At 40.0% G+C, this 27,742-nt stretch overlaps 3 protein-coding genes across 5 annotated transcripts; 2 read left to right on the forward strand and 1 right to left on the reverse strand.

The window, feature by feature from the left end:
* Window positions 1–620: 620 nt before the first annotated feature.
* On the forward strand, window positions 621–16,140 carry LOC139937498 (organic cation transporter protein-like). Of its 2 annotated transcripts, XM_071932654.1 has the most exons (11): window positions 621–1,214; window positions 2,321–2,424; window positions 3,655–3,809; window positions 6,447–6,615; window positions 7,166–7,310; window positions 7,716–7,813; window positions 9,335–9,543; window positions 10,688–10,796; window positions 11,295–11,503; window positions 12,573–12,700; window positions 16,039–16,140. In XM_071932654.1, exons 1-10 carry the CDS (start codon window positions 795–797, stop codon window positions 12,680–12,682), a joined length of 1,728 nt encoding a protein of 575 aa, XP_071788755.1. In that variant the 5' UTR covers window positions 621–794; the 3' UTR covers window positions 12,683–12,700; window positions 16,039–16,140. The 2 variants fall into 2 exon arrangements, with proteins under 2 accessions (XP_071788755.1, XP_071788754.1); XM_071932653.1 differs by lacking the exon at window positions 16,039–16,140 and having other exon boundaries at window positions 12,573–16,012.
* On the forward strand, window positions 16,079–25,592 carry LOC139937499 (heparanase-like). 2 transcript variants are annotated; one of them, XM_071932656.1, is made up of 11 exons: window positions 16,079–16,188; window positions 17,651–17,765; window positions 18,182–18,340; window positions 19,147–19,292; window positions 19,600–19,767; window positions 20,626–20,800; window positions 21,821–22,069; window positions 22,621–22,735; window positions 22,832–22,959; window positions 23,471–23,623; window positions 24,724–25,592. In XM_071932656.1, the coding sequence occupies exons 2-11, from the start codon at window positions 17,668–17,670 to the stop codon at window positions 24,884–24,886; spliced, it is 1,554 nt and encodes a 517-aa protein (XP_071788757.1). In that variant the 5' UTR covers window positions 16,079–16,188; window positions 17,651–17,667; the 3' UTR covers window positions 24,887–25,592. The 2 variants fall into 2 exon arrangements, with proteins under 2 accessions (XP_071788757.1, XP_071788756.1); XM_071932655.1 differs by lacking the exon at window positions 16,079–16,188 and adding an exon at window positions 16,204–16,542.
* Window positions 25,593–26,462: 870 nt separating this feature from the next.
* LOC139937233 (delta-type opioid receptor-like) lies at window positions 26,463–27,422 on the reverse strand. The gene has a single exon (XM_071932319.1). It carries the CDS (start codon window positions 27,420–27,422, stop codon window positions 26,463–26,465), a length of 960 nt encoding a protein of 319 aa, XP_071788420.1.
* Between the last annotated feature and the right edge of the window lie 320 nt (window positions 27,423–27,742).

Below are 27,742 nucleotides of genomic sequence, written 5' to 3' on the forward strand. Positions count from 1 at the left end.
CAATTGTTCAATGATTTCTTTCAACACAACACCCCTCCAGGCTAAATGACAACAAAACAAACATGAACAGGTAACAAATATTGATAAACATGTGTAAGATATCAGGGTTTGTTGCCCCATAATTTGAATCTGAGAGGCGGTGATGGTTCTGAGGTTTCCGTACTTCCATAGGGATTGTTCTTCCTGCGTGAAGATTATTCGCTCCGGATTTTTGGTGATATCTCAAAAAGGCGACCACTTCAATTTGAAATGAATTTCGTTACAGGCTAATTTTATTGTATTTATTGTATCGAACGTTCCCAAAAACCAACGGTATATTTTGGTCATAATTGTTGCCTTCACGAAAATGTTTTGTGCTGCATCATCTTTTTTTACACCAGTCTCATAATTAGAAAACTTAGCAAAGGCCTACCTTTCAGAAACATATGTTCCTCAGAATAAAAAACTAGATTTATGGCACTTTAACTAAAACCTTATTATTATGCACACCCTGGTTGGTCGAAAAGTGGATACGTGGACGAAACAGTTGTAAACCTAGAGGGTCAAAAGACCCCAAAGGCCTAATTTGGGGAGGCACTGTGCAAGGTGGGCGGGTACCAATGACCTGATTTTGATTTGTTTCAGTTTGTTGGTTTTGTTTGTTGGCGTTTTTAGAGCAAACCAAAGTCAACCTTTGTTCCTTATTAATGATGGTCCAATGTACTACTACGACAAGAGCTGGAACCTTCAGTGGAGTGTTTATGCAAAACATTTCATATTAGTCCTTGGTTAATTAAAGGTCATTAATTGTAACGATGAAGTTTGATGATATTTTAGTAGAGATCGGAGTTTTTGGCAAGTATCAGAAAGTTCTTGGAGTACTGCTGTATCTGTGTGCTATACCTCTGTCCGAGCACGCCATAGCTCAGGTGTTTCTGGCGGCCAAGACAGACCATTGGTGTACTGTTCCTGACAGTCAATCTCTAAACTGTAGCTCTCTAGAGTCGGATTGTCTGGAGTTGCAAAAGGAGTTGACTCTACCGTTCACTGTCGACGAGGATGGAAACACGGTGTATTCGGAATGCGAGCGGTACCTGAATGCTCGGAGTAGTCTGGACCAAGGTGTCTCCAATTTGACGGACGGTCAGGATGATGGGTGGGCCAATGAAACCATCGCGTGCGATGCAGGGTGGGAGTACGATCGATCCCAGTATAAAACAACTGTCATACAAGACGTAAGTAAACAAAGATCAATAGACAATATTGTAGAAATTAATTGGAAACAAGTCAAATGATTGGAGTTTAGATTCGAATCCCGGTCCTTGAAAAACGAATCACTTTATTTGCCCCTCTTCAACCAGTACCTACGGGGGCAGAGGTTGATATTGTGTTTAAAAAAGCCCTGATAGCAGGACTAGTGTCATAGCAGTTTATGGTTGTATACTCCCACAGGGAGTATTATAGATGGTTTGATCAGGTCACCAATGCAAAGCGCATTAAAGCCATTGGACCCGTTCGATAAACAATGTTGTGGAAGGCCCACGCTTCGTGTACCACAACTTCTATATCAAATAACAAACCTGTGAAAATTTAGGCTCAAGCGGTCATCGGAGTCGGGTGAAAACAACGGAAAACACCACCCTTGTTTCCGCGCGTTTCGCCGTGTCATGACATGTGTTAAAAATAAATCCGTAATTCTCGTTAACGAGAATTTACATTGTTTTGCTGTTTTCTCAAAAAGTATAGAGCATTTCATGGACTAATATTTCAAGAGAAATCTTTCACCATTGCCTTCTGTAAACCCTGTAAGTTATTTGTAATTCTGTGAACTTTTATTTTGTTTTCTGAACCGAAAGGGTCCAATGGCTTTAAAGGCAGGGGACACTATTAGTAATTACTCAAAATAATTATTAGCATAAAACCTTACTTGGTAATGAGTAATGGGGAGAGGCTGATAGTATAAAACATTGTGAGAAGCGGCTCCCTCTGAAGTGATTTAGTTTTCGAGAAAGAAGTGATTTTCCTTGAATATGATTTCGAGATCTCAGATTTAGAATTTGAGGTCTCGAAATCAAGCATCTGACAGCACACAACTTCGTGTGACAAGGGTGTTGTTTTCTTTCACTATTATCTCGCAAGTTCGACGACCAATTGAGCTAAATTTTTCACAGGTTAGTTGTTTTATGCATTATAAGTTGAGATACACCAAGTGAGAAGACTAATCATTGAAAATAACCATAAGTGTCTAGTGTATTTAAGACGTTACTTTGAAATGTGCTTTGAATACAACATTTAAATTTATTATTTAATAAGTATTTTAATTGTTGACTCTATATAACAGTTTGATCTGGTGTGCGCTAAGGGCGACATGTCCGGTTTCGCGCAGTCCGTCTTTTTTGCCGGTTTCCTCAGCGGATCTCTCATCTGGGGAGCAGTTGCTGATTGGTTCGTAGTCCTTGTTTTGCCCTGGTACCATAGAGTCATTTCAAAAGATTATTGGATGCGATAATGTCCTCTATAGTATTGCAAAATATACGCTCTCTCAGGCTCTGGTTTAAAGGTTTCGGGTACTTTTTCAAAATGTCAACAGATTTACATTAAACTTACAGGGTTTGAAGATAATGATAGGGGAAAGCTTCCCTTCAAATAATACTAACTAAGGCTGTGTAGTTTTTGAGAAATGAGTAAAACAAGTCACAAAAATGTTTTTGTCTCATGAGACCAAAATTATTTTAGCATGTAAAATCCTCTTAACCAATTATGATATTATACCAAATCCATAGCATAACTGGTTAATACGTTTTTACATGCTAAAACTATACAGCACCTCAGTAAGTAAAATTTCAAGGGAAGCTTTCTACTATCATAATCTTCAAACTGTGTAAGTTTAATGTAAATCTGTGGATATTGTGTTTTTTTGTTAGGAAAAAGTACATATACACTTTAAGGCATTGACACTCAGCAGTATACCGTGTTTTTGTTTGTTTTTTAAGAGTTATTAATTTCTTTCTAATTTCTTTCTAAAATATTATTAGACTTCAAGCCTGAAGCCTTTAGGCATCTGAAATAATTATATTAATAATAGTAGTATCGAAGTCTTACATAGCGCACGTATCTACCAAACAAGGTACTCAAGGCGCTGAGTATATACAAACTTTCAGAAAGATAGGTTATTGCAGTGATGAGTTCTGAGACCCAACTATTTAGCACCTTATAAGGGTTTACAAGGTGCTACGGCGCATACAGCAGCCACAGCCAGGAACACCGCGGGAAACACTCCTCTTGTTGATTAGTGCAGTGGGTTATTTTACATGCGTTACACAACACATGGGACCAACGGCTTTACGTCACATCCGAAGGACGAAGCAATGGTTAAGTGTATTGCTTAAGGACACAAGTGTTACGGCTGGGGAAAGCACACGCATTTCGTGCAACGGGTGTTTTTCGTCTCTCATTATGCCCTTGCAACTTCGAGGACCAATTGGGTCCAAATTTGCACAGATATGTTATTTTATGCACATGTTGGGATACACCAAGTGAGAATAATATTTTTTTTTTTTTTTTCTTTATACAATTACCAAAGGTGTCCAGTGCATTTAAGGGAAATGAAAAACGAAAATATTACACATGTGAGAGTAAGTTTCACTTTGAGCATTTCTCTGAATTTAATTCCAGGGCCGGTAGGCGACCAACGTTCTTCGTTTGTGTCACAATGTCACTCGTCTCAGCAACTTCTGTTAGTTTCATGCCGAACTTTGCTTCATTCGCTGCCATGAGGTTCTTTGTAGCGGCAGGAAACTACGGCATCTATTTGATGGCGTTCATTTTAGGTAATCAGTTACTGAACACTACTAGTATTTACTTAAAATATGCCTTGGCAAGGCTTATGGCAATAGAGAACTGTCACTAGTTTAAAATAGGCTCCCTCTGCATGAAGTAACGTAGATTTTGAGAAAAGGGTAATTTCTCGCGCAAATAATAAATAAAATACTCCATTCAGACCAGAAACATTGTTAGGCATCTGAAAGCACACACATTTGTGCAGCATAAGTGCCTTCTCTTTCATTATTCTCTTGCAACTTCGATGACCAAATGAGTTCAAATTTTCACAGATTTGTTATGGAAAGCATTATGTTTGGATACATGTAGTCATAATGTATGTCTTTGACAGTAAACTAATGTGTCCGGTGCATTTAACTATAAAGTAAACCAGTTATAAAAAGACAACACGTTTAAGATGGGCCAAGAGCATTACAAGGAGAAGTTGAATATGTCAATGAAAACATGACCTATTAATAATTACATTATCGCAAGGTTAATGACGTCGATGGCAGTCAGACTTTTCGAGATGAACCTTCGAACCACGTAAACTGAGACAAAACAAACACAGAAAACAAACACCACCAATAAACAAACAAAAATGCAAGCTGTAACAGTACCGGTATACGCTGTTAAAACTGGTTTATAGGCCTCCACAAGGTCCATTGTCTATACAAATTTATTAGCTATCACACCAACATGAAGAAAACGATTCCAAACTTTGAATAGTTTGTCACTTTTTATCAGACCGTGTATTCATGTCCACCCATAACGGCGAAAATATCATTGTTAAAAATTAAATGTAAATTAGTACACTAAAGCTCTTGAACCTCACACAAAAATAGCGCACTCCTATATCGGAGTGTGTCCGTACAATATACATGGTAATATAAGCTATGACACGCCATGCATATTCCCGACCAATCTTTGTTTCAGACTGGCCCTCCAGAGGCTAATCGAACCAAATTTTAGCGAATTAAATGAAAGTTCGACCTGACATGTTGAAATGAAATGTTCGAACTCTGAAACAGTTAAGAGCGACTGGACGCGCTAGAAACCGGAATCTGGCACGCCTTGGTTTCAGACGTCGATCTTTATGATGTCAATTTTATGAAAATGTATGGTAATTAGACGATGTCTTCCAGCATCATATAGGGTGCGTTCGTTTAGCTACCCTGGGCCGACCCCGGTCTGCCCCCGGTGCGTTCGAATAGCTTTGACGTCACTCCAGGGGCTCACCGGGTCAGCTCCTAGTGCCCTGCTTGTGGAGTGGGTCACTTGGGGGCTGGCCCGAGGTACATGACGTCACTACGAGAGCGGTGAGTGGTCGTTCGTTTAACTCTTGTCAAGGGCTCACCCGAGTGAGCACGGCGGGTGGCCCAGGGACGCTAATCGAACGCCGCAGTTCACCTGGGGCGCATTAGGACAGCCTGCAGATGGGGAGGGAGTTCAGACTTTTTTTAAGCGAGAAGATAAATGCAAACAAAATCATGCAAACCATATATCTCTCTTTAGGCCTACTTTGACCGGCTTTGACAGTGCAACTTTAGAGGTCAGTGGCGCGTTTGTTTGTGTTCTTATCTCCAGCCAAAGGTCAACTGATGTCTGATACTAAAAATTATTTTGATTGACCTCCATTCAAATCGTTCCTATTATCTATTTGGTTCGGCGCGACTATGGAGCGCCTGTCTAATACGGGTGAGCTATAATAAAGATATGCACTCTTTTTGCTATAGAAACGTCCAATCCGAATCGAGCTTTCAAGTTTGCTTGAAGATAATCATTGTTGGACGATGATCATGGGGTAAAGTTATCAATTTGACCTCTAGAAAGCAAAACAAGTTCGGAGCCCATTTTTGATGTCTTCTCGTTATCGCCTGTATTTAGCATGGTACGTTGACTTGCATTATATTGCGCGATTTGGGCTATAAAATCGTTCTGAAACGAAGAATAATAATTACGCATGGAAATAATCTTTTAAAAAGTAGAATAAATCATGTTTTCTTCACGTTCAAATATGCTAAAACATTGTGGGCATGGTTTCCTTTTACTTCGTGAACTAACACATTTCGTCATTTTGTGGAGTCAAAATTGTTGTTCTTTTATTTCAATTTATTTCAAAACAAACTAAAGATTTGCAATGGGATAATTAAGTCAAGAAGTTGTGTAAGACATTCGCATGAAGCGGGGATGATATTACAACAATTAATGAAATTCAGATCACTGCCTCTAGCTACCGGGCAATCTCGGCAGTCTAGTTGGTAGGACGCTGCTCTAGAATTACAAAGGTTGTGGGTTCGAATCCCACCCGAGTAATAACCATGTGATATTTTGTTCACAGGACTTGGGAAAGTAATGAGTATACAGTGCTAACACACATCGGTGTATGGGTAAAAAAAATAATTAATAGGTGCCTTTTTTAGCTAAAACTGGCCCAATCCAAGGCAACGCGTACCTTTCATGTTTCAATATGATCACCGGAGTAGTATGCCTGTAATGTTTTTCACAGAGCCCGGGAAGATACTGAGTATACAGTGCTAAACACACATCGTTTATACGGGTAACATCAAAATGATTTTATTCTTCATCCCCGTTGCAATTTTCCATCTTCATAATCATTATAAAGTTTGTTCTGTTTGAATGCACAGTGTCTGAGATTGTTGGCCCTGAGTACCGGGTGCAGGTGGGTACCATGTTATCAGTGTTATTTGCACTTGGCTACGTACTCCTGTCTCTGTTAGCGTATCTTCTTCGTGAGTGGCGACATCTTCAGCTGGCACTATCTCTTCCAATTTCTATATTCCTCTTATATTTTATGTAAGTTTCAATGTTTTTCAAATATGTTTTGTTTTTCAACATGTTTCAGAATGACATTCTCGTCTGATTGAAATAAGGCGATGTAAACCTCATGTTTCCCATGCCATTGTGAAACACCGTACACAAAACACATTGAACTAAACAAGAAAAACCTGTAAAGACCGCGCTTGCTGGAGTCATGATTTCATGTAGAATGTGACTGCTGTTTCTGCAGCAGCAGCATGCACTAGCATCAGCAGAAGCAACAGCGGCATCAATACAAAGTCTTTTATGGGCAGTGGACACTCTTGGTAATTTACTCAAAATAATTATTAGCAATACCTTACTTGGTAACGAGTAATGATGAGAGGTTGATAGTATAAAACATTGTGAGTAACGGCTCCCTCTGATGAAGTGAAGTAGTTTTCGAGAAAGAAGTAATTTTCCGCGAATTTGATTTCGAGACCTCAGATTTAGATTTTGAGGTCTAGAAATCAAGCATCTGAAAGCACACAACTTCGTGTGACAAGTTAGTATCCAGGTTATTTAACAACGCTATCCTTTTTCAAAGATTTCTTCCTGAGTCCCCGCGATGGCTCATCTCGAAGAAGAGGTATAAGGAAGCGAAGATGGTCATCGATAAAATTGCTGAGGTTAACGGGACTCAGGTCCCAGAAAACTTATTTGACGACCCGGAGGATCATGATGAAAAGGAGGTATAGAGCCCAATGGGAGATTTTGAAACGCTAGGTGGCAGCAGACTTACCAGGTAAATTTCCATTGTTAACGTAGGTCTGAGCGTGCGCACATTACCGAGACAGTGGATTTTACCTGGTAAGTCTGCTGCCACCAAGCGTCCCGAAAGTCTCCCATTTATTACAGAGTTTAATCTACCTGTAGCCTAATTAGTATTTTAAGAGCTGTGTCTTGAGAGAGTTGTGAAATCGGCTCAATTTCATAAAGCTTGTAGCAGAAATTACTGCTTAGCAATTTTTTTTGCTAAGCAAAAAATGAGTGGGCCACCAGTTGCAACAATGTAAACGTTATGTAATTTTGGCTGGTAATTGAAACTATACTGCATAATTATAACATCACTTCACATAATTATTGTATTATCACAGAAAACCTCTGAAAGTTCCACGAGTCGACAGCCGACCCACATCGATCTGTTCCGAACACCAAATATGAGGAAGAAGACACTTAATCTATTGTACAATTGGTGCGTAAGTGTGGATTCGGTTAGAGGTTTGGCGTATTATTAACTGTAAGCACAAAAATTTGCTTAGTATGAAATGTACTCCATGATAAAAACAGGGTTACCAACCAAAATTTCCGTTTGTTGCACATTGCAATTGATACTTGTATTCAGCTGTTGATTGCTTATCCTGAAAATCACGTGGCAATGTGGTTGGTAATCCAGTTTTTACCAAGGAAGAAATTTCATGTTTAGAAAATTGTTTGTGCTTTCAGGCTTTATGCAATTGGTCCCAGATTTAGATTAATACAGATTAGTATATCAACATTATGTTAATGCCAAAAATAGGGGTAATCGAACCGAGCCGAGCGGTTAAGAGCACAGAGGTCGATTACTGGTGCTTCTAATCAGCAGAGTGTGGGTTAAAGTCCCAGTCGTGGCACTTGTGTTCCTGACCGTAACAGGATACTTACCATATCAAAGCTTAATTGTCCTAGCCGTCGGATGGGACATTGGCCGTAGGTCTACATGCACAATGTAGTAGTGCACGTAAAGGATTTTTTTCGAGGTCGTGTTCGAATATGAGACTATGGAACGCTAGGTGGCAGCAGTCTTACCAGGTAAAACTACATTGTTTACGTAGTTCTTCTGCCGTAAGTCTGCTGCCACCCAGCGTCCCAAAAGTGTCCCATTGGCGGCTACAGGTAGATTTCTGCGTAATCCTGCGTCAACCGTAGACTGGGCCCCTGTCTTTATCCGCAAGGATAAAGACAGGTACCAGCTATTTAGATCCATTGATTCCATTGGGTATAATGATACAATTGGATAAATGCAGTGACTGAAAGCTACCGTAGCTGGGTTTGTTTTGATTGGTCTGACTCACCTCGGTTGGCAAATCAAAACACAAATATGGAAAGCTTACTTTCGGTCGTCCGCACGTGTGTGTCCACGTGTGTGGTAGTATGCATACAGTACATGCATGGTGGATACGGTACTTGCTTGGTAATGTTGGTGTAGAATTTGTGGGTATCTCTATGAGAGGTCAAAGGTCAAACCACACGCCGGTTTTTGGCCGGTCTCTGGCGTTATTCACGAGCCTCGAAGAATGACGTCAGACGTTCAGGCTACGTCAACCGTGGAAGTCTCGCGCGTATTAAAACAGTTATGGGGAACCACTTTGGTCCCACGTCGTTGCTTATAACACGTTTGGTTACTCAAAACTTGCACAGTTTAGAGGACGTACATCACAACAGTTTAGCATCAAGCCGTATAGTCATAGCCGTAGCTGTAGCTGTAGCCACTGATTCGGACACGGCTTATGACACAGCGTACATATAGTTAATTTCTTTAATTGCTTGTCATTGTTCGCTTGATTTTGAACTTATTTTTATATCTTGTTGTTTTTGCTGATTATCTTTATTTTTAATGTTTCTCTGTATTAGCGTCATGGAGCATTGTTTTCGATGGATATGGCGCTATATAAATTTTTACTATTATTATTATTACAACACGTCCCCTAATATTAATCCACCTCGTTCCCGGCAGGTTTGTATCCGGGTTTGTGTACTACGGACTTTCTCTTAGTACTTCAAGTCTTGGGATCGATCCATACATTGCTGCTTTCGTATCTGGAACTGTTGATTTCCCAGCATTCTTTTCCAGTTGGTATTTCATGCAGAGATTCGGTCGTCGTATATCAGTATGTTGCTACTTGGGTATTGCTGGATTGGCGTGTCTCATTACTTCGTGTATCTGTACGTAGCATGGAACTCTTCTATTACGCTGTCACCATCTTGGTCATGTTCCCTTTCCAATGAAAAACTAACATTCATTGCGCAAACATGGCACGAGACTATTACTTCGTCCAGCCTCGAAATGCCTTTACAATGCCCTAACATTTATATGATGAGTTGGAACGGAGTAAAATCAAGATGGCCACACTGTGATAAAGGTCTATTGGCACGGGGAAAGAAGAAGAATCATTTCGCGGGCACTGTCTGACGTAAAAAGCCAGTCACACTGCAGCAATAACGAACACGATTGGCGATTACGACGCAAAGAGAACACATTCTGTTGGTTGAATTGCTCCACGCAGAATACGCGCACGCTTTTTCGACCAATCGAGGGCTTGCGTGGTTAACGTTCTCGTTGTCGTTCTCGTTATCGCTGCAGCCGTCGATTTTACTAATCTCTTCCTAACTTAGGATTAATCTTAGGACTAAAGCCCGGTTCATACTTCATGCGAACGCGAATGCGAAGCGAATTTGACGTGAATTTGACGTCACACCCTCCTTTCGCAGCGATTATTCGCAAGGGAGTAGAGCAGAGTTCAACTACTGCAGCCTGCGAATTGTTCGTTGCGAATTTGTGACGTCAAGATTCGCTTCGCATTCGCATTCGCAGGAAGTATGAACCGGGCTTTAGGACGGATTCTGTTCCGTATCCGAGAACGTTAGGACGCATTGAACCCGTCCTAATTTAGGACGGTTTGCTCGTCCTAACTAGCTCGAGATAGGATTAATCCTAGCGTCTCGTGAACTCGGCTGCAGTGTGTCTGACCCTTTAAGGGCTAGACTTGAATCAAGTCGGGCTTTGTGCTTATTCACAAAAAGGTAACGGTTTTCGTGGCAGCAAGGTGAAAGTGGAACATTCGTGGCAGTGCACATAACTCAAGCTCTGCTGTATCTGATCAGAGCAGAGTGTGGGTTCGAGTCCCGGTAATGACACTTGTGTCCTGAAACAAGGCATGACAAACCATGACAGTTTTAACACGGAGGTTCACTTTGCTCTTACCAGAGCTGTGGAATAAAGCATCAACGAGTAAGGTAACAAAAAGTTCACGTCAACTTCCACAGTTAAATACTATTGTTGGTTTTTGTTTTGTTTTGCACTATGTAGCTCCTGGTGTTGGGCGGGCTGTAGTGGCAATGATTGGAAAGTTTGGCATAGCAGGTTCTTTCAACGCGATCTACACACTGTCTGTTGAGTTGTACCCAACACCAATAAGGTAACCTTAAAGGCACTTGTCACTATTTATAATACTCAAAATTGATGTAAGCATAAAAACTTACTTGGAAACGAGCAATGGTGAGTTGTTGATAGTAAAAAACATTGTGAGAAACGGCTCCCTCTGTAGTAACGTATTGTTTGAGAAAAGGGTAATTTCTTACTCAAAATATTAAAAGATTTCAGACCTGAAGCCTTTAATTAAGCATCTCAAAGCACACAAGTTTACGCTACATGGGTGTAAGCACACAAGTTTACGCTACATGGGTTTTACGGATACACAAAGTGATAATAGTGGTCTTTGACGCTTTGTTTTCTAAATCGATTCATAATAGGGTATTCTAAAAATAAAATCAGGACAATTTTTGAGGATGGCAATTTCATACTACAGACAAAAATTGCTACCCGGATCGATTTATCTGCTGCCACCCAGCGTTGTAAAAATAAATAAACAAGTTTACTGAGTGTTTGGGTTACTTCTTATATGCTTTATACACAGAACAATCGGCGTTGGTTTATCATCCATGTCAGCTAGGATCAGTGGTACCCTGGCCCCGGTCATCCTCTTACTCGGCAAGTTCTGGGAACCACTTCCGTTGGTCATCTTCGGTACCAGTGCTGTCGTAGCGGGCGCACTCACTCTACTTTTACCCGAGACGCTGAACCAACCTTTACCAGAGACGATTGAGGAAGGAGAAATATTTGGAAGTGAGTTGGTTAAAAAATCAACTTTTACGTAAAAAGCACGGCAATTTTGTTTAAATCTATGTAACACAGCTGGCATGGGGCCAAATGACCCATTTTGTTGAAACATTATTTTTTTTAAAGAAATCTCAACCCTTTAAAATAAGACATTAAGCTTTGAATATCTCCTAGGACTAGTCCTATTATTAAGGATTAGTCCTAACTCTTTTTGTTCCATGGTTAAATCGAACTAATGTCATTAAAGGCGGTGGACACTATTGGTAATTATACAAAATAATTATTAGCATAAACCTTACTCATGGTAACGAGTAACGAGAGAGGTTGATAGAAAAAAAAATGTGAGAAATGGCTCCATCTAAAGTTTTCGAGAAAGTAGTAATTTTCCACGAATTTGATTTCGAGTCCTCAGATTTAGAATTTGAGGTCTCGAAATCAAGCATCTGAAAGCAAACAACCTAGTGTGACAAGGGTATTTTTCTTTCACTATTATCTCGCAACTTCGACGACCGATTGAGCTCAAATATTTTCACAGAATTGTGATTTTATGCATGTTGAAATACACCAAGTGTACTGGTCTTTGACAATAACCAATAGTGTCCAGTGTCTTTAAAGTTAGTCCCAAGTTAGGTCGATCGTCCTAACTCGAGAAAAGACTAGTCTTAATTTTTTTTTTAATCCACCCCTTATCTTTTGTTTTCTGATAAAAACTTGTTATGAAGGTTGCCCATCAGCTAATCACGCTATTCCTATCACAAAGACAAACCCCTGCACGTCCATTCAGAAAGGCATACGTGGATACAAATTGGACCAAGTTTTCAGAGGGTGCCTAGCGTTGCCCAAGTACCAACATTTGAGAGTGATCAACCCCCACGTTACAATGTTGGAACTTTTAGTGTCTTCTTGGTTTAAAAAAACAATTTAGATTTAAAGGGGGAGTATTATTGGTGCGTGGCCGATGAATATTGTTCCATATTTTGGCAATTTGTTTATATACTAAAACTGCACACGTTTGTAACCATTTCGCACTCATAATGATACATCTCTGTGCTTCTTTTCTCGTTTGCGTCTCTAGAGGGACAGAGTTTCTACCTGATGACACCAAAGGAATCTTGCAAACCTGAGCCTAGCAGCAGTGACACCAAGTACAAACATATTCCAGATGAGGAACACACACAAGTTTAAAGACACTGGACACTATTGGTAATTGTCAAAGACTAGTCTCCACAGTTGGTGTAATTCAACATATGCACAAAATAACAAACCTGTGAAATTTAGATCTCAATTGGTAGTCGAAGTTGCGAGATAACAATGGAAGAAAAAGTATCCTTGTCACACGAAGTTGTGTGCTTTCAGATGCTTGATTTCGGTACCTCAAAATCTAATTCTGAGGTCTCGAAAATCAAATTCGTGGAAAATAACTTCTTTCTCGAAAACTACGTTACTTCAGAGGGAGCACAATGTTTTATACTACCAACCTCTCCCCATTACTCGTTACCAAGTAAGGTTTTATGCTAATATTTATTTTGAGTATAATTACCAATAGTGTCCACTGATTTTAAGAGGCAGAGGTGCGTGGCCGATGAATGTTGTTCCATATTTTGGCAAAAATTGCACATCTTTGTACCAGTCTTGCACTTTAATTATACATCTCTGTGCTTCTTTTCTCGTTTGTGTCTCTAGAGAGACAGAGTTTCTACCTGATGACACCAAAGGAACCAGGGCCCAATTCATAGAGCTGCTTAAAACCATTGGACCCTTTCGGTAAACAGTGTTGTCCAAGGCCCACACTTTGTGTACCACAACTTCTATATCAAATAACAAACCTGTGAAAATTTAGGCTCAATCGGTCATCGGAGTCGGGAGAAAACAACGGAAAAACCCACCCTTGTTTCCGCGCGTTTCGCCGTGTCATGACATGTGTTTGAAATAAATCCAAAATTCTCGTTAACGAGAATTTATATTGTTTTGCTGTTTTCTCAAAAAGTAAAGCATTTCATGGAATAATATTTCAAGAGAAGTCTTTCACCATTGCCTTCTGTAAACCCTGTAAGTTATTTGTAAATCTGTGAACCGAAAGGGTCCAATGGCTTTAAGCACAAAATTTCGCGTAAGCAAAAAAATCCTTGCTTAGTAAATCAGATTACCGGCCAAGACTCCACTCAATTGTTAAGCCAAGTAAACAACAGCTAATTACCAGTCACAAGCAATGTATATGGCATGACATTTTTGCCAGTAACATGTAAAAAATAAGCGAGCTAATTCGTGCTTAAGCAAATATTTTGCTTAAGCAGCTCTATGAAATTGGCCCCAGGGCAAACCTGAGCCTAGCAGCAGTGACACCAAATGCAAACATATTCCAGATATCGAACATACAGGTGTTTTAAAGATTTGGTCTTGATTAAAGACACTGGACACCTTTGGTAATTGTCAAAGACCAGTCTTCTCACTTGGTGTATCTCAACATATGCACAAAATAACAAACCTGTGGAATTTTGATCTCAATTGGGGAGACGAAATTGCGAGATAATGATGAAAGAAAAAACACCCTTGTCGCAAGAGGTTGAGTGCTTTCGGGACCTCAAAATCTAATTCTGAGGTCTCGAAATCAACTTCGTAGAAAAAAATGTCTTCCTTTTCAAAAACTACGTTACTTCAGAGGGAGCCGTTTCTCACAATGTTTTATATCATCAAAAGCTCTCTATTGCTCATTACCAAGTAAGTTTTTATTCTAACAATTATTTTGAGTAAAAACCAATAGTGTCCAGTTCACTCATTCATAGATGAGTGCTAAACTTCTAGTTTGAATAAAAACAGAATTGACAAATAAGTGTGACCATATATATTCTTAAAACTTTTAGGAACATCAATGGAGCTGAATTAATGCATTAAATGTTCCAAGTTGTAAACAAAAATCAGATAATTTAATCGTACGACTTGTTTGTGCACATTCTAAAACGTTTAACTATCCTGCTCTCAGAGAATTCCTTTTCCTATGGGTGCGTTCGATTAGCGTCCCTGTGTCAACCCCGCGGTGCTCACTCGGGTGAGCCCCTGACAAGAGCTAATCGAACGATCACACTCGCCCTCTCGTGGTAACGGCATGCACCTCGGGTCACCCTCAAGTGACCCACTCCACTAGACTGGGCCCCTGTCTTTATCCGCAAGGATAAAGACAGGTCGCTGCCGCTATGATCCAGTGATTCCATTGGATACACTGATATCATTTGGATACGCGCAGTGACATTAGATGCCCAAATAGTCACTGCTCTCGAGTCCGCAATGGAATTTGATTACGTATCTGTATGTGAAATGACCGAGGTCAGAGGTCAAACTACACGCCAGTTTTGCAAATTTTGAGGCCGGTCTCTGGCGTTATTCACGAGCCTCGAAGAACGACGTCAGACGTTCAGGCTACCAGTCCCCAAGCAGGGCACTGGGGGATGGACCGGGGTCGACCCAGGGAAGCTAGTTCAGTAGACTTCATTGCTGTACTGCCTGACATTGGGGCAGAAGGCATATAGACCTTTATCATGCTGCCTCCATCTCGGTCATGTTTCTCGTATCGAATAACAATAATAAATGCCAATAATCATTTTGCAATGAGGAACCAGACTAGTTTGTTCGTCTATCCTCGGTTTGGTAACATTGATATCAATGGGAGAAATTCGAGATGGCTGCATCATAAAGGACTAAAAGGCCTTTAACATTAAATTCACAAACACTTTAAAGCCAGTGGACATTTTCGGTAAACAGCATTGTCCAAGGCCCACACTTCGTGTATCACAACTTATATATAAAATAACAAACCTGTGAAAATTTAGGCTCAATCGGTCATCGGAGTCGGGAGAAAATAACGGGGAAACCCACCTTTGTTTCGCACGTTTCGCCGTGTCATGAAATGTGTTTAAAATAAATCCGTAATTCTCGCTATCGAGAACTGATAATTGTTTTAATGTTTTCTCAAAAAGTAAAGCATTTCATGGAATAATATTTCAAGAGAAGTATTTTACCATTACCTTCTGTAAACCCTGTAAAAGTTATTTGTAAATCTGTGAACTTTTTTTTTCTGTTCCGAAAGTGTATATATGGCTTTATATTTTAGACCATGTGAACTTTTTTTACAAAAAGTGTGACCTTGTACATTTTTTTTAGTTTTCTGGCACTGAGGCACGATACTGCACAGATTGTATGGGAAAGTCATAATTTCCACCTAAATTTAAGAATTATGAACGTAAAAGCTGGACAAGTTTTGGGATGTGCCCCCTTTCATCATATCAAAAGTTGATAAGAATTAGACAGTGGAATCTCCATAAAATATACGATTTTATGATTTCCTCCTATAGTATTAGGCTGTGTACAAACTTTGCCTGCAGGAAAGTTGACATTTTGTGTCATAACTTCCACATAAATCCAAGAATTATGAAAGTAAAAGCTGGACAAGTTTTGAGATTTGCCCCCCTTTCATCATATCAAAAGTTGATAAGAGTTAGACAGTGGAATCTCCATAAAATATAAGATTTTATGATTTCCTCCTATAGGCTGTGTACAAATTTTGCCTGCAGGCAGTCCATGCTCTGTGGCTCGTTTGTAAAAATGTGATGACACAGGTCACATCGTCTATACAGAAGTAGCCTGGCCGACAATTTTGCTTTTCGTACCACACGCTGGCCATCGCATACACGCATAAGGTATGAGCGCTTTCCCGGATCCCTTTACTGTTGACCCCGTAGCCCCATGTGGTAGAAAACAAAAAATTGCACCCGGCTGAAATCCTCTAAAGAATACATGAGATTGGATATCCAAGCAGACAATAAAAACATCGACAAAGGAAACACAGCGCACCAAAGCGTACGGTCACACAAACAGCAAGCATTTTTGCCACAGGCAAGGGTTCCATGAAGGCAGAACTAAAGCATAGCAGTGGGACAAAAAACAACACCAAGCTAGTTGGTTATTCCTATGTTAGTTGAGGTCAGTCTGCATAAGTTATTAAAAAGTGTATACAAAAATAAACACTCCAAAGAATTCGACACAGAGAAGAGGTAAGTTGCCAATATCATTCTTAATTACTGGATTGATTGCATATAGCATGAAGTTCTGAACTGCAATTTTTCATTGAAATTTGAAAACTCATTTCGGTAACTGATTTCACATTGATATGTTCGTGGTTGTACAGTGACGTGTGTTGAGCAGTATACCTTAGGTTGTGTGGTTTTCTATCGATTCTATATAATAAAAAAAAATGAAGAGTTGCAGAGACTCTCAAAACAATCACTGCATAATAATTTATCAAGGAAGAACATCAATAGCACAGTTAATTTCTATAATATGAACGATTGAAACTGTTAGCTATACTACTTGTGTTTGCATGCGGTTGTTGATTTGAACTCGATCGAATCGCATGTTGCTATACACCGTTTAGTCGTGGTGTGCATGTGTACACCACACTACACCTATTAAAAACCACCCGGTCGTGACAAGGGTCTGTCTGTATACGATTGATGACTTTGACATTGGAAGGCAATACAAACTTACTATAAGTACATGTTTATCACCCTTTGATATGCATTTTGAGACCCTTTTTTCACTTCAAAGTGCTGCGGCTATGTAAAAACATATCTCTTTTTACCACCCAATATAGGGGTGACTTTATAGTGGCGAATTGTTACATGTATTTCGATTTTGTGGTCCTTTCTTTAAAGGAACACGTTGCCTTGGATCGGTCGAGTTTGTAACCGTTTGTTATAAAATGCATATGGGTAGAAAGATGTAAAAGTAGAATACAATGATCCACACAAACATGCCTCGAAATTGCGTGGTTTTCTTTTTACCTCGTCGACTAAACACGGTCGGCCATTTATGGGAGTCAAATTTTTTACTCCCATAAATGGCCGACCGTGTTAGTTTGCAAAGTAAAGGTAAAACCACGCAATTTCGAGGCAGGTTTGTGTGGATCATTTTATTCTACTTTATAACATCTTTCCAACCATTGCATTAATTTATAACAAACGGTTAAAACGCGTTTTTTATAGACCAACTCGTCCGATCCAAGGCAACGTGTTCCTTTAGTAATGCTTCGATCTAGGTTTCCCTGATCACAAGACGAAATAGTGTTTATTAACGACAATCAAATCTGTGTTTTTTTACCAGGATTGCTTGGCATTAACATGTTACGTCATGTCACCAACTTCCTGGTCCTAGTCTTCGCTCAAGCCGTCTTCTTGCTCCCCAAGGTTGACGTAACAGGCTTCAGACAACACGAAGGGTAAGAACTAACTCATATTAATCCAATAGCTTCATGGACGTCCCTATGGTATAATAATGTTGGTAAAAGGAAAAGGGAGAGTCTGAGCATCAAATCCAGCTCCTTCGTCCCTCTTTGTACAATTGACTCACGAAGGTAATGTGTTCGCTTGAGAACGCTTCACGCAGACGGATTCTTGTTGAAGTTTGTCATTCACTATACCTAGCTGAATAGAGTCAGTAAAAGCTGACTTCGGTTGTCGGTTTTCCTAATTTGGAGTAGATAAGTTAATTGTTTTTTTATAAAAGTTGCAAAGTTTGTTTTGTTCTTGTTATAATATTGTTCAAGTTCGACATAATACTGAATTCGGGTTTAACATCAAACTAAGGGATAGTTTGTAATCATTTATATTAAACAATTATACTTTTCTTTCGTAGGCCTATGCTAAGAATAAACGAGACCCCCGACTTGTCGACCAGAGTTCTAGATTATAAGGTCAACGTAAGTTTAAAATTGCCGATCTTCAAGACGGATGCAAGATTTTTATCCCACAACGTCGAGAGTGCAATCTTCAATAAGACAAACTTCAACTTCAGGTAAAAATCCTCAACATTTTGCTTGAAAATGGAAAATGGCAAACGGCATTATGAACTTTGGTTATAATTCTTTTTCAAATTAATGGTTAGACTATCACTTGACTTGCCTCTCCACAGTCTTCTATAGTCTTCCCGATGTGGCGAGAGAATTCCCGAGAGAATTATACCACTGTATTAACTATACTTCCTTCAGCGCTCTCTTTTGGCCAAACCTCCCATCAGGGGAGAAACATCTCCGGATGCACATTTCCCTTCAAAGGGCATCGGTGTGGCAGGAGATTCTATGTGCCCCCCCCCCCCCGGAGATTCGGTCCCCCGCAAACTGGGTACAAACTTCTTCTGCTAGCGCCCTCTTTTGAACGATCCTCCTTAGCCCATGCTTGCTAAGCCCGGTTCATACTTCATGCGAATGCGAAGCGAATTTGACGTGAATTTGACGTCACAACCCTCCTTTCGCAGCGATATTCGCAAGTGAGGTGAGCGGCGGGGCAACTGCAGCGAACTTTACGCTGCGGATTTGTGACGTCAACATTCGTCAACTTTCAGATGCTTGATTTTGAGACCTCATATATTCTAAATCTGAGGTCTCGAAATCAAATTCGTGGAAAATTACTTCTTTCTCGAAATCCACGGTACTTCAGCAGAGGGAGCTGTTTCTCACAATGTTTTATACCATCAACCTCTCCCCATTACTCATTACCAAGTAAGGTACTATGCCAACAATTATTTGGAGTATTTACCAATAGTGTCCACTGCCTTTTGTACAATTCTTGCACGTAACATATAAATGTTTATCCCCTTATTAGCTCAACAAAGTTGCAGACTCTGATGAGGGGACTGGCACCAGCTTACCTACGTGTTGGTGGCACGAGTTCCGACTTCGTCACCTTCCAAAATCCATGCAAAGAAGAAGTAGCCAAACGCAATCAGCATAAACAGACAATTTTATGTCGTAAGTTTTATATTAGAAAGCCAGCATAGAGATTTAGTGTTATTATGCAACTTGAAATAAAATATTACTGTGTTGTTTAATGTTGAATCGCCCCTTTTTCAATTGAATGTGTCGTTTTCTTCGTAATAGTATCGACTTTGATTGTTATAAAATAGGCATTACCACAAATGAAGTCGTAGAACATATATTTTGCAGAAGAATTGGAAACCATTAAATTTGTCTCTACACTTACTGTCAGAAATCCTGTAATTTTGTGTCAATTATTCTTTGATCTATGCAATTTGTTTTCCCCCAAATTAATGCGTAGCACAGGATTGGATTAGACTGAATGACTTTTGTTTGGCTACTGGTTTGCAGCTCGTCTACGCCCTCAACCAGTTGAAACGTACAGAGGATGGACAATGGGACCCGACTAACACGGAGAAGCTCCTAGACTTCAACACGTACGATGTGCCTGCATGGGAATTAGGGAACGGTATGAGTTTAGGTCTGGCTCTCTGACGTCCCTATGGGCCTTGCCACACGAGGCAAGTTGCACAGGCAACCGACTGCTGTGCATGCTACAAGACCACTGTATGGCGCATGGGTCATTAATTTTTTTTTTTTTTCGAACAATATAATTACTATTAACAAGACAAATTTGCGGACATTGAAAATGTTAATGGTTTTCTTCTTGGAAATTGACTAGAACTGGTTGCCTGCAAATTGCCTTGTGTGACGTGACCATAGCCATGTTGTAAAAAATGCACACCCTAAAAAAAAGGGAAAACTCAGTTGTGAATACGGAGGAACGGACAGATAATGACGACACACCCCTTTAAAGACATTGAATACGTTTGGTAATTGTCAAAGAACAGTATTCGATCGCACTAGGTGTATCCCAACATGTGCATAAAATAACAAAGCTGTGAAAATTTGGGCTCAGATGGTCATCGAAGTTGCGAGAAAATAATGAAGGAAAAACACCCTTGTATGCTTTCAGATGCATGAGAAAGGCTTTGGTGAGAACAATACCGCTTTCTCAAAAAAAAATACGTTACGTCAGAGGGAGTCACAATGTTTTATACTACCAACGGCTCTCTGTTGCTGGACCAATAATTGGTCGGTTATCTGTTATGCCAATATTTTGAGTAATTACCAAACGTGTCCAGGGGTGGATTTCACAAAGAGTTAAGACTAGTCTTATCTCGAGTTAGGACGAGTTCCTCATCCTAACTTAGGACTAGCTTTAATCTCCTAGGACTAGTCCTAAGTTAGGACTAGTAAGTTCTAACTCTTAAATTACTTTTAAATATTTTCAGTTTTGTTCTCCTTTTTTTATTTGATATCAAAGAGCCCAACAGTTACCTAAGTCACGCAAACATCAGTCTATCCGGAGAACAGATTGGCCAGGACTTCAACGTCTTAAGAACCGTCTTCAACAAGAGATCCAACTATCGCAACGCCGTCATTTTTGGTCCAGATATAAACATCAGAGGAGCCATAATTACAACCATTTTCCTTGAAAGGTTGAATGTTGCAAATGTTGCTATGATACATGTTCAGTTTTGTGTTTAGTGAGGTTTGATTCCCAATCGGCCATTCCATTGGTGGTAATCCATTTCTTTTCCCATAAACAGGAGCGATCGGCTTTCTTTAAAGACACTGGGCACTATGGATAATTGACAAAGACCAGTGTTCTCACTTGTATCTCAAAATATGTACAAAATAAAACACCTGTGAAAATTTGAACTCAATTGGTCGTCGAAGTTGTGAGATAATAATGGGAGAAAAAACATCTTTGTCACACGAAGTTGGGTGCTTCGGGACCTCAAAATCTAACTCTGAGGTCTCGAAATAAAATTCGTTGAAAATTACTTCTTTCTCGAAAACTACGTTACTTCAGAGGGAGTTGTTTTTTCATAATGTCTTACCAACAGCTCCGCATTGCTCGTTACCAAAGAAGTAAAGTTACTTTGTATGCTAACAATTATTTTGAGTAACATACCAATAGTGTCCACTGCTTTTACAGGGTTATTTGTGTACTTTTTGTACGACACAAAACACAATCGTCCACAGATTTACACGGTTTGAAGATAATGATGGTGGAAAGCCTCCACACAAAGGCACTATTGGTAGTTACTCAAAATAATTGATAGAATTATTACGATAACTACCTGGGAAGCGGCGGCCAGGAGATCACCTTATAAAGAGATGCGATTTTTTTTTTTTCAAATATAAAATAAAAGGTTTATAAACCCCTCTAAGGAAACTGACTGGGTAGATATTGTTTGAAGCTTTGCATGGTGTGAAGAGATAAGAAGAAACTCTAAATAAAAAACTTGTGGGTACAACCATGTGTAAAATTCTTAGGGTGACTGTTGGCTCTGAAAAGAGCCGGTTGGGTCTCGACGTTTCGAACAGTATACTCTGATCGTCTTCAGGAGAAACGACTGGATAGTTTATAAAGTTTTGGTTTGAACAATTAATGTTGAAATTTTTATATGCTTATTTTATCGTCTAAAATAGTTGTATGTTTTTCTGAACAGATTTGTTGCGGCAACTAACGCAACGAACGGTACGACTTTTCACTGCTATTACCTCGATGGCAGCACTGCAACCTTGGATGACTTCATTGACCCGGAAGTACTTGATGTTCTTCCGGGTGAAATCAATCTAATTAAATCTACGGTTGACAAGTACTATGGGAAAGAAGCTAAACCGATGCTGGGAGAAACGGGCAGTGCCTACAATGGAGGAGCAAAAAATCTATCTGACAGATACGTTGCAGGATTTATGTAAGCAGGGCCCAATTTCAAAGCACTGCTTAATAGTAAGCAGATTTTCCTTGCTTATGTAGCAGAACAGTTTCAACAGCGCATTTTCATAGCGCTGCTTAGCGGCCGATTTTGTGCTTACTGTGCAATTTCTATTTCATAGAGCTGCTAACCGTAAGCACAAAAAGGCCTGCTAAACATCCAGTGCTTAATACCGCACGAAAATATATGACGTCACAATGCAAATCCATGGTAAACGCGCAGTATGGCCGCCCAATTCTGCTGCTAACCTGTGAAATACGCTTGCACCTTAGCAATTTGTTGTGATATTTTCTTACCGTTAAGCAGCGCTATGAAATTGGGCCAGGGAGTTAGTATACCTTTTCGTGTGCTTACGGTTAGCAGTGATATAAAATGGAAATTTTACAGTAAGCAAAAATTAATCAGCCGTTAAGCAGTTCTATGAAGTTGGGCCAGGGAGTTATTAGGCATTGTTTATCCTTGAGCTTGACTTAATCCTACCTTAGTGCTTAAAATGGCATCTTACTAAAGGATACCCCTTTGTTTTCTAGGCTCCTAGATAAGCTTGGGATGAGTGCTAAGATGGGGCTCAATGTCGTCATGCGTGCTGCGCTGTACGGCAGTGATTACACGATGCTGGACCTCGACAACCTCGACCCCAAACCGGTAGGCATGAGCTACTCCTGTTCTGTAGGACTTAGTCTTTTGCATTCTGCACGAGATTCGTTCTAAATTGCACTTATTTCCGACACCTCTTTACAGACTTATTGGTCCGCTTACATCTACAAGCGTCTAGTCAACACCACAGTACTTGAAGCAAATGTAGTCAACACAAACTCTAGTAAAGATGATCGCATTGTGCGTGTGTACGCACACTGTACATCAACAGAGTAAGTATTGGGCTCATTGTAGACCTTGGAGTAAGACCAAGGACAGAACAAGAAAGGGGAAATAAAAAGACTCCATTAATGGAATTTCGAAAGACTGGGGTGCTCCACAAGCAAGTGTGTGTACAGTTCAGTGCGGGGACACAGGAAAAACAAAGAATAACACGCAATGATGCACACGTGTTTGACCATTACATTAAAGGACACCTATTGTACTTTCTGTTGTTCCTGTATTGAAACAATCCCTATTGGTTTTGTACACAAATGACTAGTGAGGACCCATGAAAACAAATAACCGACAAGTGAGGACCTATTGTCCCTATTGAAAAATGTTCCCGGAGGTCAGGCCATACAAACCCATTTTGTTTTACTTATTATCATGTATCCTTGTGATTCCAATGTCCAAAACGATACCATGTTTTTGCATGCATAAGATTCCGCATTAATATTAACATGAAACTTTTTTTGTTATATTCATTTTTTATTTTATTTTTCAAATTAATCTTAATTACAGAAAAAGTGGCTACGACGCAGGCGCAGTGACCCTGATCGTCATGAATTTGCATAAGCGCCACTCGGCGAACATCACGCTCCTTCAAGAGCTCTATGGACAAGACGTGGATCAGTATTTACTAACGCCGCACGGGCCGTTGGGCATGGCGTCATTGTAAGTAAAATGCAGCAGCAACAAGTTGACGACGTCCATTTTTTATAATTTTTTTATATTAACTTGGTTTTACCCTTATTACACCGATGTGTGTAAGCAATGTAACTCGGTACTTTCCCAAGCTCTGTGGATGCATCACAGTTGTATTACTCGAGTGGGATGGGATTTGAACCCAAGACCTTTGCAATTCTACAGCAGTGTCTTACCAACTAGACCACCGAGATTTCCCGGTAGCTAGAGGCAGTTTGAATCCTTTGTTATAGCAGCGGGTACTGCAATGATTTTACAAATATTTAATTTGCCAAAACCAAGACTTTCATAATAGTTAACGTAGTTGCCAATATTGCGATCCGCGGCCGAGCGGTCTAGTTTTACCGGACCCAAGCTCTGGTGTTGTCAGCAGCAGACTGTGGTTGTGAATCCTGGTTATAACAATCATGAGCAAGACACTTTAAAATTGCTTCATAACAGTTTTGGAAGGTACTGCATTCTGCTCACAACAGGCTCCTAATGGATGGTACCTACATGCTTACAGACTGTTTCAACCATGGGTTAAGCTGGCAACGTGTCCCTGGTGACAGTTGATGTTGGTTGGCAGCGCAATTCAGTCAAGTCTATGGCCGGCCCCACCTTGAAGTGGCCGTCCGGTCATGTGAATACGCGATTACCTCACGGTTATTAAAGGCAATTAATTTAAAGGATTTGGGTACTTTTTCAAAATGTCCATAGATTTACATTAAACTTACAGGGTTTGACGATAATGATAGTGGAAAGCTTCCCTTCAAATATCACTTACTGAGGTGCTGTAGTTTGTGAGAAATGAGTAAAGCAATGTCATGAAAATACGTTTGTAAATGATTAAAAATAATTTTCGTCTCATGAGACGAAAATTATTTCCATGACATTGTTTTACTCATTTCCCAAAAACTAACAGCACCTCAGCACGTACTATTTTCAGGGAAGCTTTCTACTATCATTATCTTCAAACTGTGTAAGTTTAGTGTAAATCTGTGGACATTTGGTATTTTTGTCCAACAAAAGATACATAGACCCTTTAAGAAACAATTTTAAATAATTTTTTTGCTGTGTTTATTTTGCAGACAAATAGAGCTGAATAACAACTTGTTGGCGATGGTCGATGACAGGACATTACCGGAACTAAAACCCGTTCGACTCAAAGGAGGGCGTCAGCTAGTTCTACCACCCCTGTCCTATGGGTTCTACGTTGTCAACAATGCAAAGGCAGAATCCTGTATTGGATGAGAACTACAGCGATTGAGAGAGAGATAGAGCGCCAATAATGTTAAAGATGCTATGTCAGATTTTTGGCCGATTTGACCCCAAAACTTTGATTTAAAATTCAAAAGGTCGAGAAAGTTACAAGCTTTCATTTGAGTCATTGCTCGAAAAAGTCCGCCAATTATTAGTAGCAGTGAAATAAAGTGCTCAAAATTAGTTTTTGTCGGGATCCCGACAATTATTATATCACGTGACCAATTCTTGTGTGTTTTATAAGAAACGTTTTAATTTTTTTGTCATGGTTCCTGACCATCAAAAGTAAAAGTTGAACTTTTTTTCGTTAGAGCGGGTGATTTTTTAATGTTTGGGGCCAAAAATCTGACAGCATCTTTAACTCATTTTTAATAATGCATGGCTGGTCGATGGATTTTTGAAGAAATAATGTTCGGCTGAAAGAATATACATGCATGTAGTCGTAGGAGCAGAATATTATGGGCTCTCTGAGGTGACATTTTGAGAGTGTAATGACAGGCTGGTCAAGCACAGCGTACTATAAGTGTAATTGGATAATCAAAGTTGAGGTCCAAATTGTGCCATGCTCGCAGTATAAGTCTCTTTCCTTTGAAATCAAGTCTGATATCAAAATATGTTTGCAGACAAGTCTGTTCCTAAGTCAATAATAGCTTATTCCAAGGGCGTTCTTAACATTAATAAAGTAATGTCAACATAGCAGTCTTAATAACATGTCTTAATTTGAATTGATCAATTCCTGAAGGTTAAAGGCAGTGGACACTATTGGTAATTACTCAAAATAATTATTAGCATGAAACCTTACTTGGTAACGAATAATGGGGAGAGGTTGATGGTATAAAACATTATGAGAAGCGGCTCCCTCTGAAGTACCATAGTTTTCGAGAAAGAAGAAATTTTCCGCGAATTTGATTTCGAGATTTCAAGTTTAGAATTTGAGGTCTCGAAATCAAGCATATGAAAGCACACAACGTCGTGTGACAAGGGTGTTTTTTTCTTTCATTATTATCTCGCAACTCTGACGACCGATTGAGCTCAAATTTTCACAGGTTGGTTATTTTATGTTTATGTTGAGATACACCAAGTGGGAAGACTGGTCTTTGACAATTACCAATAGTGTCCACTGTCTTTAAGGACAAATCTCAAGTTTAAGATGTCGTCTCAAATAAAACGTCGAGTTGTATTACTTTAAACCCTGACACCCTCATGGGGTCGGTTGAGACTATAGGTAAAATTACCCCAAATTACTAATTTTCTAACAAACCATTCCGATTTATGCAATATTTTGAAGGAGAGGCAAAGATAAGACCTATATTTGTTTATGTACATATAATTCTGAACGAAACGCTACGATTAACCCTATCTTGAGTTTAGGATGAGTAACCTGTCCTAGCATAGGATGGATTCAATTCGTCCTAACGTCTTAGGATAAGGAACTGAACTCATCCTAAGTCCTAAGATTAATCCTAAGATAGGAATAGAGTGGTGAAATCGACGGCAGAAAATGCAGAGCCAGACCCACATTTTCCCAAGTCAGTTTTATTTGCTTCACATTGTTAGCTGCGTTGCTCTAGTTGGCTGTATTGGGATCTATGGACAGAGGCGTTGAGTTAGTCTCACCTCCAGCCTGAACACGATTGCGACGAAATGTGCTCCGTATCAGATGCATGAGCTGAACTTGAAAATGTTCATACTTGAAGCAATAAACGACTGGATTGACGCTCATGTTGCACATGACGAGCCCAGAGCATGCGATAAAAACAGCCTCATAGTCGATGTTGGTGGTAATGATTAGAAATCTCACTACCATGATGGGCGACCAGCAGACAAAGAAAAGGGTACCAGCTATCAGCATGGTCTTCAGTACGTTGCGTTTAGCCTTGCTCAACACTCCCTGGCCTCGCTGGTTCGCGTTGGTTTCACCAGCCAGTTTGCGTCGCAGCATGAGCAGAATATTCACGTACGAAAATGCCATCAGAGTCACAGGAATCATGTACTCAACTAAAAGAGGAGGTAGTATCAGATATACAGCTGAAAACCGTACAGGAACACACATACCTTGGTGTACGCGTCTCATTGCAATGACGCGCGTTGAATACGCAAAGCCAATGATCCAAGCAGCACACATTGAAACTTTGATCTTGAAGAGTGAGCAGTAGTTGCGGTGTTTGACCGGATAGCACGTGGCAAGAAAACGCTCCAGCGATATCACCACCAGATTGTACGATGACGTCACATTCAGTCCCCAGATGAAATAATCACTTTCTATTAACCGACAAACGAGCACACCCCAAAAGGTGTCGCCAACTTCTGCGCCCACAAAAGAGCCCGGACCTTTAATGACGCGGAGCCCTAGGAACGTAACTCCGGACACGAAATCCACTACGGATTGGTGTAGAATGAGTCTGTTGGTGAAAGACGTGAACTGTTTTCGTCTGACCGTCATGACGAAAATCACCAAACCGTTTCCCAATATGGCAGAGCAAGCAATAACAGTATCCAATGCTTTTACAGCGTTGTCGTAGGCCATTGTTTAACGTACACTCAGCCTTATTAGGGAAATTAAATCAGAAACTGCAGCAGTTTGCTGGGTGGGGGGGGGGGGGGGGTAGCGACAAAATTCTTCAACTGAAATTCATTGCTTTTACAGCATTGATTGTTCTTATAGCCCATGGTGCGGGGTGTCGGTGCTGCTCGGGAGAATGAAATCCGAATCTGCAGCTTTGGTTGTGTTTAGCGACAAAAGTCTTCGAAGTTGGAGTTCATTGCTTTGACAGCCTTGTTGTATGCCATGGCGTATAGCACTCGGTTCTGTTCAGGAAAATGAATACGTTAACTACAATTTGCTGA

This window comes from Asterias amurensis, chromosome 5 (genome assembly GCF_032118995.1).
Source record: "Asterias amurensis chromosome 5, ASM3211899v1".
Lineage (NCBI taxonomy): Eukaryota > Metazoa > Echinodermata > Asteroidea > Forcipulatida > Asteriidae > Asterias > Asterias amurensis.